Below are 20,583 nucleotides of genomic sequence, written 5' to 3'. Positions count from 1 at the left end.
ATGCAGCCAGCTCTGGCGGAGACCAGCTGAGTAGAACACACCATGGGGGGACGGGGCTATGGTGCTGTTATGAAATCAAATAAAGCTGCAGAGACAAATGCCAGCGGGGTCGTTGGTCACCTTGTGTGGGTCTCGGAGGGAGGGGGTGGTCTCCAGCTCTGGTATAGGGACATAAGGGTGGGGGGTCTGGGAGCCCGGATGCCGGGGTTCTCTAGGAAGAGAGTGGCAGAAAAGCCAGGGCTGTATCTGCCCTGCTGGGGCTGCAGTGGTCAATGGGGACCACTAGGGGGCACTACGAGCATTGCAATCCTGCTGGGGGGAGCTGGGTCCCCTCTGGGGGGCACTAGGGGGTGCTGTGTTGCCTTGGCTCAGCTGGTGACAGGTTGACAGTGGGGGTGGGTCTAATGGCAGTGGCAACCAGAAGTAGCTGCCACTGCCCAGGGCTGTTGGAAAGCAGAGTCCAGCAGCTGCACCACCCTAGCACCGCTGCATACTTGGGGGCGGTAGGACTGACTGCCCCCCCACACCTGGGCCAGGTGGGACTGAGTGGCCTGCTGCAAACCAGATGGAATCCCTTAGTGGGCTGAATCCAACCCACAGGTCATATTTTGCCCATCCCTGCCCTAGGAGAAAGTACAACCTGGGCACTTACACAACACCGGCATTTAGCCTTTATTAAAGATCCTTAATGACATGGTTGGAAACTGTCTCCAAGGAGCAAATGTATCCATAAAAGTATTGGCAGAATCGTCTCTGAAGGCTACAAGGAGCCAAGGGAGGGAACCATTATCTTTACAAAGTGGATGCTGAAACAGGCTGCGTGTGCTCAGTTGGAGAGTTGTGACATCAAGTCTTCAAGTTCCGTTCGAGTCTTCAATCGAATCTTGAAGTCGGACTCTGTGTACTGCAGGGCAGAGAAATCAGAGTTTGTTTCAAGACAGTCCTTGCCTAGTTCTGGAAGAGTCCAGGATACCCACAGGGCTCACCCACTGCTCTATGCTATGCTCGGGATCTGTGAGAAACGTTGGTGGTCCTCTGATTGAGCTCTACGGTGGTAGAACGCTTTCAAACACATCTGACGTTCAGGGCTATTGCTCAATAGGTTTTAGTGTTCTGAACTCAGTCTACAAGTCGTTCTACAGGTATACAGTATAAGGAGCAAAAAAAAAGGTGCAGGGTAACATAGGACCCCTACAGGGCAGACTAGGGCAATTGGTGACAGATAGAAGGGACAAAGCTGAGCTCTTCAATGAGTTTTTTTGCTTCCATATTCCTGAACACAGATCAGAACAAATCTCCCAATTGGATTATAGACGAGCACAGGGGGGAAAACAGCCCACCAACTGTTAGCATTGACTTAGTGAAGGGACACTTGGAGGGGCTGAATGTGTTTAAGTCTGGATGATCTTCATCCAAGGGTGCAGAAGGAATGGGCCAGTGTCATAGCAGAACCACTGGCATGGCTGTTTGAGCACTTGTGGTGCTCATGTCAGGTCCCAGAGGATTGGAAAAGGGCCAATGTGGTCCCTATTTTCAAGAGGGGGAGGAAGGATGATCTGAATAACTATAAGCCACTTAGCCTCACCTCTATCCTTGGGAAAACCTTTGAAAAAATTATTAAGGATCACATTTGTGGGAGTCCAGCAAGGAAAGCAATGCTAAAGGGCAATCAGCACAGGTTCATAGCAGGTAGATCCTGCCTGACTAACCTTGTTTCTTTTTATGACCATGTCACAAAATGCTTAGATGCAGGGGATGAGGTAGATGTCATCTACCTGGATTTTAAGAAAGCTTTCAATATGGTATCTTATCCTATTCTCATAAATAAACTGAGTGGCTGTGACCAAGATGATTACAGAGTCAGGTGGGTGGCAAATTGGCTTAGGGGTTGCACCCAGACAGTGGTGGTGGATGGGTCGGTACCGACCTGGAAAGATGTGGGCAGTGGAGTTCCCCAAGGTTCAGTCCTTGGACCAGTGCTGTTCAATGTCTTCATCAGTGACTTGAATGAGGACATGGAGAGCATTCTGTCCAAATTCGCAGATGACACCAAATTATGGGGCCCTAGTACACACACTAGTGGGCAGGGAACAAATCCAGAGAGATCTGGACAGGTTGGAAAAGTGGGTGGAACAGAATAGGATGCAATTCAACAAGGACAAATGCAAAGTGCTGCACCTAGGAAGAAGGAATCAACAACACACCTATAGGCTAGGGGATGACCCTCTCAGCAGCACTGTAACAGAAAGGGATCTCAGAGTCATTGTCAACTCTAAGATGAACATGAGTCTTCAATATGATGAAGTGATCAGTAAGTGTGCTCTATCATGCATTAGCAGGTGCATGACAGGTCCAGGGAGGTGCACTGGTCAGGCCTCAGTTGGAGTATTGCGTCCTGTTTTGGGCACTGCACTTCAAGAGGGATGTGGACAGCCTCAAGAGGGTTCAGAGCCTGCAGGCAAGGCACTATGAGGAGAGACTGAGGGCCCTGGATCTCTTCGGCCTCTGCAAGAGAAGGCTGAGAAGTGATCTTGTGGCCACCTACAAATTCATCTCGCGGGGGTGGGGGGGGAAAGGGATAGGAAATGCTCTGTTTACCAGGGCATCTCTTGGAGTAACTAAAAATAATGGCCACACACTGACGGAGAGCAGATTCAGGTTAGACATCAGGAGGAACTTCTTTATCAGGAGGGTTGCCAGAATCTGGAATGGGCTTCCAAAGGAGGCGGTGCTCTCCCCTACCTTGAGGGTCTTTAAGAGGAGGCTGGACAAGCACCTCACTGGGGTCATCTAACACCAGCACTTTCCTGTGCAGGGCAGAGGGCCAGACTTGATGATTTGCTGAGGTCCCTTCCAACCCTAACATCTGTGAATCTACAAAAAGGCAGCCCACTAATTCAAAGCACTTTTTATTTATTAATAAAGCAAGTCTGAGCTCACCCCAGTGAAACAGCATCTGTACACTGATCTTCCATAGACAGGGACAGGAAGGCAGGGAGAGGTTAAGAGACTCACCCAAGGACACAAAGTGAATCAGTAGCAAAACCAGGAATACCATGACCCTAGCTCACAGCCCCTTGCCCTAATCCACAGGACTCTCAGAAACCACCCTTTGTTTTGGGTAGAAATATCTGCATAGAGACCTAAACTATACAGGGCTGAGACGAGAAGGCTGCTGGAGGGAAGAAAGAGAGAATAAAAAAGTTTTTTGCAATTGTTTTGGATGATATCTTGTACTGACTGCATGGCTGAGATAGACTTCAACGGGCTTTTGAATGTGAAGCATTTGTCACCTATTATTCCTTGTAATAAAACATGCTATTGCAAGGGAGCACTGATTCTCCTCTCACTTGAGCAGACAGCTTAGAAGCACTGATTCTCCTCTCACTTGAGCAGACAGCTTAGAAGCAACTCCACTGCAGACATTGGAGTCGTACCAGGTATAAATATGGAGCACCTAAGAGCACAGAGGCCTTGAAAGACAGAATGAGCATTGCTGACATCGGCATACACCCTGCACAATGCACACACTAACTCAGAAGGCTTAAGCCAGCGGTTCTCAGCCTTTCTGGACTTGTAGCCCCCATCGGAAAATGCCAGCTCTTTGTCTGCACTTGGGTTTTTGCTGACTATGGAAAAACAACAGCAATTTTTCTACTACAAAGAACTCAGCCAAACCACAACAGCAGCTCAGGATGTTTTAAAAACTCTGGATTCTGTTTGAGATCTCGGTTTATCTTGTGAAACACATTTCCATACCTAACAGTTCTAACACTGCCTGGCACCCCACGGCTCCCTAGAAAGGATCTCGTGACACCCAGGTTGAGAATCACTGGCTTAAGTATTACCCTGTGAAACACAGCCTTTCCCTGGGCATCAAGACTACCCCTGTAGTACTGCTCAGTGAGTTGCCACCTAAAGCTTATAGATCTTGAGCTAGGGATGATGCAACATTTATGAGTACACAGAAAATCAGTCAAGCCATTAACCATATGGTGTTGGTTAAGTGCAACTATCAATGCCAACTGTGCGTGTGTTTTTCAGCGAGAACTGAAGAACTGATTGTTTGGGAAGATCAACACACACCCCACCCCCCAAGCCCAAACCTAAGCTTACTGCAAAGCCACAGATCTCTTTCCTGATGGCAACCATGAGAAAAACATGGTGACCATAAGGGAGAAAGGTAGCATTAAGACTTGCACATAAAATGAACAGTGGGCAAGAAGCCTTTTCCCTCTACTCCTGTCTGTGAAGCAATACTAAACCAGACCAGGCAAAGTTACTTGCATCGTCATACTTCAATTCTCCTGCTCAAGGAAATCTACCTAGGACCTTTAAATGGCAAACTTGGGAAAAATGATTTGTAAGGTGGCTGGACACCGAAAAAATCATGACCCTGAGAAACTCTTATTTCAATATTTGAGAAAGGCAGATTGCTTAGGGTGATCTCTTTTATTGGACCAATGGTGTGGTTGGGATAAAGTCAGACAAGCTTTCCAACATAAGACCTTCTTTGCTGGTTCTCACCCTTTCACCCTAAGCAATCCTTGCCTCTCACATAATTTCTGCACTATCACGGCTACAACTTCACTCTTACATTACTTCAAATACAGACATTTTTGGCTCAACAAACTCCCTTGAATAAGCAGAGCTGGCTTGCTTTTGTAATAAAAGGGCATCTGCAAAATTGGCTGGAGGGCTTATACCTTACTTGTCACTGATACACTAAGGACTCTGTTCTGTGCGTCAGCAGTTTCAATTTAGGGAACTAGAGAATTATTAGGAGCTTCTGAAGAGAACAAGACAACCTTCCCAGGAAGTGCAATCGTGCAGTTAGAGCAGGGGGTTCAACATCTGGCCCATGGGCCAGACCCAGCCTGCAGTGCTGTGTCATTTGGCCTGCCGGGCTCCCCACGACTCCAGAATTTCAGCGTTAGAAAAGCAATGGCACCACTCCCCCACCACCAAACTTCTGGAGCTGTTGGGAACCCCAGACCCCACGGACAGGATCTGGTACCTGATCTCAGTGCACAGGGCCAGGTTGGGGTGGTGCTGCTGGGCCCCATGGCCCAATCCCAGTGTAGGATGGTGGGCAGGGGCAGTGCCAGGACCCAGGGACCCAACCCCAGCAGAAGTGGCTGTTGCTGGCCCACAGGGACATAATCCCGGAGTGGGGGGAAGGGCCCATTCCTGGCACATGGTGGCAGGAGGGGGTGCTGCCAGCCCCCCAGGACTCAATCTTGGTGCAAGGAGGGGTGCTGGAGCCCACAGCCTGATATGAGCTTCAGATGGGCTCTGCGCCATCCACAAGATTGAGTACCACTGTATTAGAGCCAAGAACATGGAGTGAATTCTCTGGGGCTCCATTATTACACTCTGCTTTGGATTAACTCTGCCACAGAGTAAGTCATGATAAATTAATATCTGTTTCTTCATCTATAAAATAGGGACAGTATTTCCCTGTTTGAGAAAGTGTCGAGTAGTAGCAAAGACAAAAAAGTGTCTGATTTTCCTAGAGATTTTCTCTAGGAACAAAATAAAGCAATGTACAATCCACTTTCCCTTTGGATGGTAATGGAGATAGGGCTCTCTCCTCTCACTAACACAAGACTAGAGGAAGGAGTCCAGACACTAACTAAGGCTGTAGTTCATGAGCTCCAAGAAACAGTTTCAGATTGCCCAATGTTCACACGGAGGCCTCATTCCAACAGGCACTGGGCAATGGAAGAGGCAACCAGCCAACGAAAGAGATGGAGCAAGCCCTTATATAGTGTTCCCAAGAGGCAGACTTCACCTTGCCTATAATAAAGGCTTTCTGAAGGCAAACACATCAATACAACCCAACGTACCTCTTTCACTGACAGACGGACGCCTTCAGGCTGGTTACTCTGCATAATTTCCAAGAGGATAGGAGCAAATGTTGCGCTCAGACTCCTGACCTGAAAGGTCAAAAGAAAAGGCTGCAGAAGACAAGCCAAATGTATACAGACTTTTTACATTAATGGCGCGGTAAAGGAGCCCAGTTCAGCACAGCCCTATGGCAGACCATAATGGGGACAACTGTACTCCAGCACATACAGATTTAGGGATCCTCACGCCTTTCATACCCAGAGCATCCCAGCAAGTCCAGTTGGGGGAACTTCTAATGCAACAGCCTCCGGTCCTACCCAGCCTCACTGCAGTCTGGACAAGCCCTCTGCACTGCTGCTCTTGCTATCTGTACTGCGTCTCTGGTCTCTCCCCACCTCATTTTGAATCTCAGCTGAATACCTCTCATCCCTTTTCTATGATATTTACCTCCTCCAACTCCACTCCTCTGAATCAGAGGTTTACAAATGAATCGGTGGAGGGGCATCCACACGTGCTGCAGCTACAGAGACATTCACACATAGCATAGGGCTAGCATGAGCTAGAATAAACTGTCACTAGCAGCTGGAACCTGTCACAGACTCTGCAATGAAAAACCAGTAAATCCCACTGTCAATCTCCAAACTTCCCAGTGCTGGCACTCTGCAGCGGTTAGCCTGTAAACGCTGAGGATATAATCTGGCAGAGGCAGAACTTGAAGACTTGAGGCCGAATACAAAAATTCAGTTCTAGAGATGGAAATTTTCCACCGCTAGAAATGACTGTGGGAGAAGCAGCAGTTCCCAGGGGCCCCCTGCCCACTTCTCACACAGGGAGTCCAAAGGGAGAAGCAGACAAGGGGCAGCACTGCTCCTTGCACTTTGCTCCCAGTGTCCAGACTGATCCCACTCCAAAGCAGTAAGATGCAGGCAAGGAGACCTGGTGGCTGCTCTGGTCTCCCCTCCCAAATGCCTGGTGAAGTGGGAGCAACTGCCCCTGCGCCTTCTCCAGACCGGGGCGACACCAGTCTCCAGAGTTGTGGAGCTTTTTCCCACGGCTCCACAGCTCCTGAACCCCAGGAGGAGCTAAGCTGTAGGAAAGCGAACAAATGTTCATTCTCCTGGGGAAACTCTCCCGGGAGCCATTTGTACTGGTTGTAATGGGTTTATTTCCTCCCAGAATGGCCATTCTTGCTCTGGGAGAAAAAAAGCTGGAATGCCTGTACCTCCTGGTTTCTATTAGAAGAGCAAAATTTTTCCTGGTAGAAATTGAAAGCCTATCTTAGCCTGGGCATCTGCAGCTTTGAGGGAAGAGAAACTGAGGAAAAAAATTCCAGTTTCAAAACTGCCCGTATAACCATTGCCCCCTGGGAAGTCCGATCTGAGTAACAGCACTTTGTGCTCCCAACATCTCACCCAATTATACAGCTGGTCAAATAAAAAAATATTACCAAAGAAACCCAGTTTCTGACATATTCCCTGGAATATCATGGCTATAACACTGCAGCCCTACTACAGCGTAACCAGTGAGTTACAAAGGGTTTACTGAAAGTACCTGCCTGGAGACAGGCTCTGTCCCTGTGACCATTTTTTCTTTTATTATTAGCTACCGTTCCTGGTGAGAGGCAGCATATCTAATGGTTAAAGCTAAGGATAAGAGGGGGCTCCCTGGTTCTCCGTTCTGCAAATGGCTTATTGTGGAATGTCTCATTAAACTCCTTTGTACTACAACTGCCCACAAAAACAAACCTGGTTTCCCCGTTTCCCAAAACAGTTAGCTGATATTTGCCCAGTGCTTGGAGATCCTCAGGGAGGAAGTGTTAGGAAGGAGCAGAGGGCTCTGAGAAGCAAAGACAATGTCCTACCTGAACCACTCGCTGGTGGGTGGTAAGAACAGCATCCATGTACATCTTGTTCCCCACCTCCTGTACTACCATCACCTCGGTGGTCTTCGTGGGCAACGCGTAGCTGCCGGAACAAGTTCAGCTGTCAGCACCCAGGAGAGGGGAGGAATGTGTGCAAGGCCTCCCTGGCACAAGCGAACCTCCCGCAGCAGATACCAAGGGACGGGACAAGAAATTAATCAGGCAAAGTCCTGGCAATAAGGGCCAGCACAGGAGGGCGTTTTACAGGAAACAGGTACAAGAGAAGCCTAAAGCATCAGCATGACCACAAGCTCTTTTGATCACAGGGGCCAATAAGAGCCATTCTTTTAAACTACAGCGTGCAAACACCTGCTACACTGTTTTATTCTCATCAGCACTAACTGAGTTACAGTGGTCAACAACAGGGTTGAGAAATGATTGTGTAGCAAGCCAAGTTATGGAGACTTCTAGCCATGTGCACCTGGGTACACAAGAGGAAACTATTCTTTACAGAAGTGTAAACCTACAGGCTTCAGTGTTGTTGCTCTGCATTTATCCAGGTATAAATGAGAACAGAATATTCCCCACTATGCCCAGGTGTGCTACAGGCTTCCTTTGTGACTGGACAAATCACTTAACATATCTGTGCCTCAGTTTGCCATCTGTAAATTGGGGATAGCACAACTTCTTCTGTCCTGTGCTTTGTCTGCCTGGCCAGTTGAGCTTATGGACTTTTGTAGCACAGGTTGTCTCCTTCCCTGGGTACAGCTCCAAACACAACAGGGTCTGACATCGGTCAGGACATGTAGATATTAGTATTAATATTCAAATTTTATATTAAAACCGATGAGATCCACCACTGAGGGTATGAAGCGTTAAAAGGTCTATTCATTTCCCAGCATCCGCCAGCCTCTTTCTTAAATACAAATGTCTACACAGGCAACAGAAGGGTTATGGGATTGGTAATGGAGTAAGAACGTCGTAACATATTTTTCCTTCTAACCCCAGGCCATTATACTACTGCTCTCTAGATGCCGGATGTTCACTTGAGAGTCTAAAAAGTCTAAACAGTCCAATTTTCCTTGTGTTTCAAGCACTAAGCATTACGCAGACTGCATATTTGAAACCACGTTCAGACACGGATCACTTATTTGCTTAAATCCTGCTACACTGGATAGAACAGGTCCCTGGAACAGCACCACTCAGGTGCCAAGAGAGCCAACACTTATCATCAGAGGAGTTAAGAGACAAGCTTAATGTGGTCCCCATCTTCAAAAAAGGGAAGAGGGAGGACCCGGGCAACTATAGGCCCGTCAGTCTTACCTCTATCCTTGGGAAACTCTTTGAGAAGATTCTCAAGGAGCACATCTGTGATGGGCCGGCTTCAGGGATGATGCTCAAGGGCAACCAGCATGATTTCATTAGGGGCAGGTCATGTCAGACCAACCTGATTGCCTTTTATGATCAGGTCACAAAGGCAATGGATGCAGGTGTTGCCGTGGACATAGTGTCAAAAGCCTTGCTGAAGTCTAGAAAGACTGTCTCCCACCATATCCTCATTAAAAAACTAGGCGACTGTGGCATTGATGCCTACACAGTCAGATGAATTGCAGATTGGCTCAAGGGTCATGGTGGACGGGTCATATTCGACCTGGGGGGAAGTGGGCAGCGGAGTCCCCCAGGGCTCGGTCCTGGGGCCTGCGCTGTTCAATTTCTTCATCAGCGATTTGGACGATTGGGTGAAATGCAACCTGTTTAAATTCGCTGATGATACCAAAATTTGGAGTGAGGTGAGCACACTAGTAGAGAGGGAAAGACAGCAACAAGACCTGGATAGGTTACAGGAGTGGGCTGACATAAACAAGATGCGTTTCAATACTGGCAAGTGCAGGGTGCTGCACTTAGGCAGTAGAAACCAGGAGCACACTTATAGAATGGGAAACTCCCTTCTTGAGAGCATGGAGGCAGAAAGGGATCTTGGAGTCATTACTGACTCCAAGATGAACATGGGCAGATAATGCAAGGTCACAGTTGGCAGGGCCAACTGGACCTTGTCGTGCATCCACAGGTGCATCTCAAGTAGAGCCAGGGAGGTGATCCTTCCCCTCTATGCGATGCTGGTCAGGCCACAGCTGGAGTACTGTGTCCAGTTATGTGTGCCCCCTTTCAGGAGGGATGTGGACAACATTGAAAGGGTCCAGCGGAGGGCCACCCACATGATCAGGGGACTACAGGGCAGACATTGAAAGACTGCTGGACCTAAACCTGTTCAGCCTTCACAAGAGAAGGCTGAGGGGGGACCTGGTGACTGTCTATAAACTCACTAGGGGGGACCAGAAGGGTTTAGGGGAGACGCTGTTTCCCCTAGCGCCCCCTGGCATGACAAGGAACAATGGACCCAAGTTATTAGAGAGTAGATTTAGATTAGGCATCCGCAAGAACTACTTCACAGTTAGGGCAGCTGGGAGCTAGAACCAACTTCCTAGGGAAGTGGTGCTGGCTCCTACTCTGGGAATCTTTAAGAAGAGGCTTGATGACTACCTGGCTGGACTCATTTGAGTCCAGTCTTTTTCTCCCGCCCAGGCGGGGGGTTGGGCTTGAAGATCTACAAGGTCCCTTCCGACCCTACTTCTATGATTCTATGATAAGCTCCTACAATCTTTGTGCTACTTCCTCACTTAAACAGATAGGACAGTTTCTTCCAGCAGCTACCATCCTCAGAAAACATACTGCATCTGCAAACATACTGCAGCAGTCCTTGTCTCCCACGTGATCCACAGAACAACCTAGAACAACCCAGATGTTAAGGAGCTGCATGCCTGTCTCATACGCAACACTGAGAAACCAAGGACATAAAAGACACCACTCTCTCTAATCTCCAGGAGAGCATCTCAGATCTAAACAAGAGACCATATAGATGTGACACTGCATTTACTGCACAGTAACCTGTTTCCTCTCATGAAACCACTCTGCAGATTTCCTCTGTAGGAGAGCAGGGAAGTGATCAGTGTAGTTAGTACCCTATTTAGAATAGCCAACATATCTTAAGGCTTTTGTTTCAGTGTCCAGGAGAGCAGGCAGAAGAGGCTGCATCCAGTCAAAGACTTCACAGCCAGAAAGGACAGAAACAGTAAAAACACAAATTCTGGCAATACTAATAATAGAAGCAGAGACCCAGGGGACAGACCTCCCCTCTGCTATTTCCAAACTAAAGAAGAGCATTCCAGCCTTTACATGAGGCAGCCTCATGACAAGGCTTTGGAAAGCAAATGAAAACACAAAAATATTGAGCCTCTCATCCCATTTTAGGAGAATTACATCCATGGCAGAACAAGTGTGTAGGACAAAGCTCACAAGTCTCTGTCCTGCCTCATTCGAGCTTAGCATAGCTGCTTCTTCCAAGTTTTAGATGAGAAGAGATCGAGATGATCAAGAGTGGGTGAAAAATGACTTCGTGTCCAAATGCAGAGGAAGGAGGAGAGCTCAGTCCTCACAAGGGATATATGGAGCAGATTCTGAAGTCTGCAGCAGAGCTGTCTAACATCACACTTCATTTCTTTTCCAAGACAGACAAAACCATAATGTTTAAGGCAAAAGAATCCAGCAGGACTGACTCCTGAGTGAGAGTACATTAACATCACATAATGCACTGAAGAGACACAGAGAGGAAACACATTCAAGGAAGCCACATCATTCTTATGTTCACTTTATCTTTGAAGAACTGCACCAATATCAAACCACCCTCAAGCTCTGTAAGGCAAACTACCATTAATAAACACATTTTGCATATGGAAGAGCTGGGAAGAGAAGTGATAAGCTACTGGCAGAGACATGATTGGAATTCAAATCCCTCTCCCTCTCATTCCTCTCCGCAGATCACTGGCCTCTGCCTCTCTTTTAACTGATCAAAACCCAAGAACTATACTGGTCCTTAAGATGGAGCTGGTCCAATAAAATAGATCACCCCACAAAAATCCTCGTCTCTCACACACAGGTATGTATATGACGGAGAGACTGATGATTTTATTGTGTTCTTGTCTGTGCAACATCTTCACCTAACAAGGCTTTCCTACTCTTGTACCTTGCAAGAATAAGTAAATATAGCAAGACATAAATGCAAGAAGTGATTTACATGAGTGCTCTTTGTACCTTCCAATCACTCTAACAGACAGGTTTTGGCAGAGTTTATGAACAAATCGAGCATAACCTTCCACCAAGCACATATCATAGCCAATTATCTCTATGTTCAAATCTCCGTATTCATAATCTGTCCCGGGATTTATCTCCTTCATCTGTATTCTTTCTTTTCGCTTCTTTACGATCTGTAAGAGAGCAAAATATCCATGAGTATCATTGAAACAAGCCAACCAAATTCATGCTTAAGAGGGACGAGAGTCTGCTAGTCACTACGGCAGAGAAGTGGCAGCCTGGACTCTACTTTTTACTGACATGCCTTCTCTGTGATCGAAGGCCCCAACTGTAACTATAAAGCAGGACAATGCCTACTTGACACGAGTGCTGTGAAGCTTAGCTGTTTGAATCCTGGGCGACAGGCATAATAAAAGCACTGCACAGCTGCCTAAAAAACATGTCCCTAGCATGACTAACCAACTTCTTCCAGAAGGAACTGAGGAGCTGAAACCAACTGCTTCTGTTTCAGCTGCTGCCTCTGAGGCACCTGTCTAGATCAGGGGTTCTCAATCCCTGGGCCACAGTGGGTCAGCTGCTGGTCCACAGCACGCTTGGCTGCCAGACCAGAAGTGGCCACGGACCAGCAAACCACAGCGCTCCAGAGCTGGACGGAGAGGCTGCAGCAATTTCTGCAGGGCCCGCAGCAGCGCAAGGTTAAGTCCGCCCTGCCCTGCCCAGAGGGTGGGGGGTATCCTTACTTGTCTTCCAGTCAGAAATTCTGTCCGTGGTTGGCTGTGACTACTGGGCTGCGGTTTGCCAGGCCACAGCATAAAAACGTTGAGAACCCCTGGTCTACATGAATTATTGTTTCATTCATGTTGCAAAACCATCTTCCCAAAATTTCAGGTCACGTAAGAAATTTTAAAATGGACCAAGGCTTCTATTTGCCAAAAACATTCAGCAACCACTTGCGGTTGGTTTGCCGCAATCATGAACCCTTTTCTCCTGCCTACTGATAGATGAAAATATTAACATAGTCCTATGCACAGACTATTTCTCGTGAACAGTGATTGTAACTGAAGAAGTAGCAGTAAAGCAGTACAGCCTGTTTTGTATACTCAGCATAACCCAGCCTTATTAAGCCAGTGGTGCTCATCCCTCAGTCCATGCACCCAGATCCAGCCCAACACTAGCACAATCTAACACACAGGGCACTGTCATCTGGGTCACAGGGCTCTCCAGGGGTCAAGAAATTTCCCAGCAGGGGAGTGGTATTTAATGGAGCCACTGCTCCTCCACCACCAAATTTCCAGACCTATGAGACACATGGGCCAGATCTGGCCCACCAGCTGGAGGTTGAGCATCGTTGCTTTAATCAATCTGTGAACATATCAATATGTTCCAAGTCAGCAGGGAGCTGAACTGCCTACCTTTGGTGCCAGGTGTCTGAATCTCCCGATGCCATGGGTTGGCTGCGACTGGTAATGTCTGCTGCAGCTCAGCAGTGTGCCACCTTAAAGGACCAAAACAAAGAAATGTGATTCTAATTAAATACCAGACAACCCTCCCCTTGATTAAGCAGTTGGTGTGGAAGCTGCATATAGTCTTATCCATGAGAGGTGCTTCTGAAAGAGGGAGACATGAAGAAGAAGAGGCTGGCTGTCTGCAACTGGATGTTATAGCAGCCAAGGGCAAGGGAAGGGTTTGCACAGAAGATGTGGCCCCTGTCTTAATCCACCTGGTAGGGGCAGGGGAGTTCTCAGGCAAGATACAAGTGAGAAAAGGGTAGTAATATGGCAGACACCAACAGAAGAGACTGGGAGAAAGGGTAAAGGAGTCCAGCAAACAGAGGAAGAAGGATAGAAACTGTTTTTAAATAACACTGATAATGAAACTGTGATGGATCCAGGACAAAACTCTACCATTTTAAATCCAGCCCTGCTCAAAAATTCATGAGGAAGAAATAAAAAAGACCTTGTTTCTACTCACTGTACTGGGACAGAATCCATCCTGCAAAGCCTTCACTTGAATAATATACCCCAGAATCAGGCAATTTTATGAAATGGAAGCAAACTATTGTGAAACAAGACCAAACTGTTTTATTTGTTGTAATTAATATAGTTGTTTATCAGAGGACAAATGGGATGCTGTGGATTTTTTAAATTTATAGGAGCTGTTTGGGGGCTCTGTTTTTGTTCCGCCTCTTTGGGTTTTATTGTAAGCTGCCCTGAGCCTTCCGGGATAAAGCAGCATGCAAGTCAAATAAATAAATCTGGGTTGTAGAAATGTGATAGATGGGATTCCAAAATACTTAAGCCTGACTCCACTAGCAGTTCCTGGACTAGAGTAGATGGATTAGGGTAGATGGATTATGGCCTCCAGCAGGTATTTCTCCCCAACATAAAGTGATGTTTAGAACTCTTTGCTTAGCAGACAGCCAGCAGTGTAATAATGCTAGGATTAAAGGTCAGAGCAGTGGTGTTACTGGAAGGTGGAACAGTGCCAGCCTGACTGACTTAGTTTAGTATCAGCTCAAACTTGGCTGAAAGATTTTGAAAGGAAGGTGACATGAGCATACGTGGGAATATTTATTTCAGGTACATGGCAGTTTTTTCTATGTATAAAAATCTACAGAGTTCTTACCTACAGCACAGATAGGGTTCTCCCTGAAGGCTGCTGACCTAAAGAAAATGCCAAGATGAAAATTAAAATCTGTTGTTATTTCAGCTACAGAACTATGGCACTTTGTTTCAGTCTTTGCATAAAGATACATTACACTTGAATGATGATGCCCAAAGGTAAAGGGATAAAGAATGGAACCAAAGTTTGCATAAGCGTGATTGTGATTATGGCTTCATCACTATATTATCCAAGCCCTTCTTCTTTCATTAATGGATTTTGCCCTCAAAAATCCCTCAGGCAAATAGTTATTTTATCCTCATTGCACAGATAGCACAGACTCAACTTGCTTGAGGTCAAAAAGGGAGTCTGTGGTTGAACTGGGAATCAAACCCAGACATCCCAAGTCCAACATGCTATCCACTAAACCAGAGCATAAAACTCACTCAGAAAGAAACGGATTCCATGACATGTGGGTTGAGGTGTCACCCAGGAAGGCATGGTCTCCATGATCCAAAGCATATACTCCAAAAGCAGCAGCACAAGTGTCGCACAAAGATTTGAGGGGACAGTAAAGCCCTGATGTTAGCAATTCACAACTGGGGTGCCATGAGATCCTTTTAAAGGTACCATGGGGTGCCATGCAATATTAGCACTGTTAGGCATGCAAACACCTACCCAATTCACAAGATAAACCCAGAGATTTCAAGTAGGAATCCAGTGTCAAAACCATTCTGACTTTGAGTTCTTTGCAACAGAAGAACCGAAGCAAGTGAAAGCTAAAAGCTGGCATTTCCAAAGGGTGCCTAGTCTAACAAGGGGAGTGCAGCGTCTAATGAGGCTGAGAAACACTGCTTTACACAGTAATCAAGCTTTTATTTATGCTTGTCTTTCTTCTTCTGCAAGAAATTTCAGTTCCTACCCTCCATCCTATTCAGTCTACTAGACTGTCAGTATTGCTGGCATTTTAGCATCATCATAGGGGTGTTAGATTTTACACTCTGATGATCAGATTAAGGGTTATGGGTGCTCACTCCAATTTTTTTTTTCAGGGTGAAGACTGTAGCAGACATCTTGACATTGGTGCATACATTTATATTTGGAAGGCTACAGCTGCATCCGCAAGAGCTATAAATGTTCACTATAAAGTGGCTTGAACTCTGTATAATCAAGCATGTTGTGTGCCCAGTTATGGCCCATAGCCTATATCTGATGTCCCGGCAGAGACTACTCTTACATTGCCAGTGCAAGAAACATTCTCTTCTGCAGACCGTGATCATCACCGTTCCGTCAGCTGAAACACTATTCCCAGCCCCCCTACAGCTGTGTTTCCCCTCTATCACTGAGATTTTTCCTTCCAATTCTGCAACGGTTTTCTTTGATTTCCTTACAACTAAGCAATGTCAGAGATTTCAGAATACTCACCTGCTAACTGTAAATACCTGCTTTGGAAAAGCTGCTTTCCCCAGACACAGCACCTGCAACAAGCCAAGGCAATGAGATCACAAACACGCAAACAAAAAATATAGTTTCATAGTTAGTAGGGTCGGAAGGGACCTGAGCAGATCATCGAGTCCAAACCCCCGCCATGGCAGGAAAGAGTACTGGGGTCAAATGACCCCAGCAAGGTGTTCATCTAGCCTCCTCTTAAAGACCCCCAGGGTAGGACCCAGCACCACTTCTCTTGGAACTTGGGTCCAGATCCTAGCCACCCTGACTGTGAAGTAGCACCTCCTGATGTCTAGTCTGAATCTCCCCTCTGCCAGCTTGTGACCGTTATTCCTGGTCACTCCTGGTAGCGCTCAGGGGAACAGGGACTCCCCCACTGCCTGCTGATCCCCCCTGACTAGTTTGTAACAGGCCACTAGATCCCCCCTCAGCCTTCTCTTGTGGAGCCTGAACAGGTTCAGGTCCCGTCACCTCTCCTCGTAGGGCCTGCCCTGCTGCCCCCGATCATGCGAGTGGCCTCCTCTGGACCCTCTCCACGTTGTCCACATCCCTCCTGAAGTGTGGCGCCAAGAACTGGACACAGTACTCCAGCTATGGCCTAACCAGTGCCGCATAGAGGGGGAGGATCACCTCCCTGCACCTGCTCAAGATGCATCTGTGGATGCATGACAAGGTGCGGTTGACCTTCCTAACTGCATCCCCACACTGCCGGCCCATGTTCATCTTGGCATCAATGATGACTCCAAGATCCTTTTCTGCCTCTGCCCTGACAAGAAGGGAGTTCCCCAGCCTGTAGGTATGGTGCTGGTTCTTCCTCCCCAGGTGCAGCACCTTGCACTTGTCAGTGCTGAATCCCATCCTGTTCTTGTCCACCCACCCCTGTAACCTGTCTAGGTCTGATTGTAGCCTATTCCTCCCTTCTAGCGTGCCCACATGCCCCCACATCTTAGTGTCATCAGCAAATTTGAACAGGGTGCTTTTTGGCCAGAAACTTTTCAGAGCAACCAGTTTTTATCTTATCCGTCTTGGAATAGACCTGCCAGGACAAAACCTGATAACTTCATAATGGACCAGGAAACGTCTCAGCCAATTATTATGTGCCTAAAGGAAATCATCACTTTTCGGTACGCTGCCACTACACAGAAAAAGGGGACAGAGGAATGGGAAGACAGATGGCTGCAATTTCTATTTCACACAGACTATCACTTCTACAGGAGAATTCCTGCAATTCAATAGTAAGGGGAAGAAAAAAAGCCCATACTATGAACCCAAATTCACCCTAAGGGTCACCATCACTGTCTTTGATTTAGAGCAATATAAATTACCCTCCCATCTACTCCACTAGTATCTGGGGTGATGAAGACCCAATTCATTCTCTGATATAAAATATGCTATGGAGTTTTAATCTACTGTTCAGCCAAGACATCCAATATAAAGCAAGAGAAGAAAAAAATATCTGAAGATGGATAAGTTACAAGAGTCTCAACATCTCAACATTAAAGGCTTCCCTGCACTAGAGATTTTGGTGGAAAGTCTCCCCCTCCAAGAACAGCTCCTCTGAGGGTAACAAACTGAATGCTAATGTAGACAGACTACTAGTGTTTACACCACTCCTCCAGTTAAACCTAATCTGAGCAGTTTGAAGCTAAGTAGTGGTAAAAAAGCCAGTAACTTTCCCTCTCCACAATTGCTAACACTTTGAGAGCTGCCCTGGGGAACCTGCCAGTGCACCAGATGAAAACTTTCCTAAGCACTTGCGTCTCTTCATTGTGGGAAGCAAGTGGCAAAAAGGATGACATGCCAAGGTCATTCAGCATCAGTAACAGCTGAGAAGTATCACATACTAACATCTTGCTCTTATAATGCTTTGTATACAGGAAGTCACAATTATTATCTCTATTTTAGAGCTGGAGAGGGGGCTGGGGTGGCATGGGAGCAAGGTGCACAGTTGACAGCCTGGAGACATTGTATGTTCAAGGCCATGGCAGAAGCACTCAGTGTGGCCCTGTCAGACTCCAGTGGATCTGCAAATTCTGCTTTGTCACAAGAACACAAAAAAGAAATAGATGGGGAAACTGAGGCATGGGAGATGAAGCGATTTTCCCAGGAGACCCAGAACCCAGGTCTAGCAATAGAAACAAAGGCTCCCCAGCCCCAGCCCTGTGCTCCATGCAGTAGCCACGCTGCCTTCCTCAGCACAGCCCTGTTATGGCAACTCCCACTACCATGCTCTGCACACTGCCCCAGCCTGCTGCTTGGTACCCACCACGCTGAAGGCAACTTGTCCTTGGACCACAAAGTACATCACATCAACCAAGACACAACCCACTGAGTTGCACTTCCCACAACCCTTTTTTCCCACAATGATCAATCTTAATATAAGCAGAGGAACCATAACCCCACCAGAACACAGGAATCTGAGTATGCAAGTGGGCAGTGATTGCTAGGTTCGGCTCCTTTTCACATCAGCTATGACTTGGGCTCCCAAAAAATTGCCAAAAAGGCCTTCAAGCCCTGCTGGGACTCCTGTGTGGTTTCACCCGATTGCATTCTGCCTTGTCACGCTGTTAAAATACGACACAAAACAAATGGCCTAGATCATTTTAACAGAGCGCCCGATCAACTGAGGGAGAGGATGATCCAGCACAGTTGCCGGAGATAACCGGGGACTAGACTCAGTGACTCAGGAAGTCCACTTCAGTCTGGGAATCTTTGCAAAGGTAGGATTTCTAGTAAGAGACACATCTTCGCAGACTTTATTGCTCTGTGTCTGTATAATGTTTAGCACCAAGGGCTGTGGAGCACAACTCAGACTGCCAGGGACCCTGGTAATACCGCTAGTGTGCTCTCTTCATTGTATCGATGCAAGCCAGCCACTGCTTACGAAAGCCTACACACCTCTGATGTAACTAGTCTATAAGGTGCCGAACTCCCCTGCAGACTGCTACCGACAGCAATGCTCACACCGGCGATCCTCAACCGGTTACTGCACAACCGGGCAGCACCCCCAGATCCTTTCAAGGGTGCCAGGCGCTGTCAGAGGTGCAAACATGATTCAAAAAACAACCCCAGAGATTCCCAACAGGAATCCGCCATAACCTTGCAGCCGAGGTCTCTGCCGCAGGAGGGCACATTGCCGCCATCCAGAAATGAGACGAAGCGAAGAGCTGGCGCTTTCCAGGGCAGCCTCAAGTCTAAAAATGCTGCAAGCCATGCAGGCAAAAAGGGGAGGTCTCCCCTCCAGCAGTGCCAGCTATCACCTTTGTCTACAACGGTTACTCTAGGGAGGGAGGCCTGGGTGACCCGCAGCTCAGGAAGAGCCTGGCCCTGGGGGCAAGGCTGCAGCTGGCAAGGGCTCCCTTCCCTTGCCCTCCTCCTACTCCCCCTCCTCGCCTCTCCTTTTACCCCCTCCCCTTCCCTACTCTTACCCCACTTCCCTCCCCTCCCCACTCATTATACCCCCACCCCTGCCCTCAACCCAACTACCCCCTCCCCCTCCCTCACCCCACCTCATATATCTCCCACTCGTCCACTTATTCCCTCCCCAACTCATATTACCCCCTCACCTTCCGCTCATATACCTCCCACCCTTCCCCCACTCTGCCCCTTCCTCTTACCCCCTTCCCCTGCCCAACAGATATTACCCACCCCCTCTTACCCCCATCTCCCCTCCCCCCCAGGAAGAGGCCCCTGCAGCCACCTGGACCGCAAAGGCTGCCGGGAAGAGCCGCCGCCCGCTCCGTTCCATTCCCCCCGCCCCCCGGGATGCACACACCTGCCCCAACGGCAGCCTCATTCTGGCTGCCGAGGCCCACCCGGAAGCAGCCGCGGCGCCCATCGGAAATGCGTCCCCCTCCTTCCGGCGCGGTGGGAACGGTTCTCTAACGTCCCCCCGCGTCCTACACTACCGTTCCGCGCGCACTCGGTTCCGGCCGCCCCGCCCCCCCAACCAGGGCAGGCGGGCACCAGTGTCAGGCCAGTGGTAGGGTCCTGTCATTGCATCTGATGGAAGCGAGCTGCTGCTTATAAAAGCTTATGCATCTCTGATGTACCTAAGCAATCAGGACTCGTGGTAGAGGCGATATCTTTTATTTGATCAACTAGATTTTTGCAACAACAACAAAAAAATGTCTTTCGTTGCAAGCTTTCGGGCACAAACACCCTTTGTCAAGCATCCAGAAAAAGATTGCAGAAGTTCTCCTGTGTAGAAATGAAAGTTTGTATTTCATTGGAGAGTTGAAAGCGTGGTAAAATCTCCTGTTTGGGGAAAGTTCGTTTTATATGCAGATTAGGCTCAGAGAAAAGTCGGAATAGTCTGTTTACCTCACAGTTGTTTGGGGGTAAGCAGGATGTATTCATATTTCCTTCTGGTTACAATGTTTCATAATTCACGGAGGAGTAAATAGATGGACCGCTCTTCTGGGCAGGCATTTTGTATCTGATGTACCTAAGAGCATAGACCATCTTGTCATTTTCAGGGCTATCTATCTTGTCGCGGTTCATCAGGGTTATAGATCCATCTTGTCCAGGCTCCTGTGTCACACCGTGGTGGGTGACCATATATTCCACCCTGACATCCCAAAAACCACCAGAGACCTCAGCTGGCAGCTCCTCCACAGAGCCGTCATCACAGGCAAGTATCTGGCATGGTTCACAGACACCCTCGACACCTG

General features: G+C 47.8%; 1 protein-coding gene across 1 annotated transcript; it reads right to left on the bottom strand.

Annotated features, from left to right (window-relative positions):
- Positions 1–645: 645 nt before the first annotated feature.
- On the bottom strand, positions 646–19,775 carry MRPL48 (mitochondrial ribosomal protein L48). The gene is made up of 8 exons (XM_090030796.1): positions 19,686–19,775; positions 15,887–15,939; positions 14,486–14,523; positions 13,273–13,355; positions 11,861–12,033; positions 7,712–7,814; positions 5,850–5,939; positions 646–904 (listed from the first exon to the last, which is right to left on the bottom strand). Exons 1-8 carry the CDS (start codon positions 19,746–19,748, stop codon positions 827–829), a joined length of 681 nt encoding a protein of 226 aa, XP_089886922.1. The 5' UTR covers positions 19,749–19,775; the 3' UTR covers positions 646–826.
- Between the last annotated feature and the right edge of the window lie 808 nt (positions 19,776–20,583).

This window comes from Crocodylus siamensis, chromosome 1, assembly GCF_052110815.1.
Source record: "Crocodylus siamensis isolate JL-2025a chromosome 1, ASM5211081v1, whole genome shotgun sequence".
Classification (NCBI taxonomy): domain Eukaryota; kingdom Metazoa; phylum Chordata; order Crocodylia; family Crocodylidae; genus Crocodylus; species Crocodylus siamensis.
Note: the sequence above shows the minus strand (reverse complement) of the source record. Positions and strands in the feature narration are given on the sequence as shown.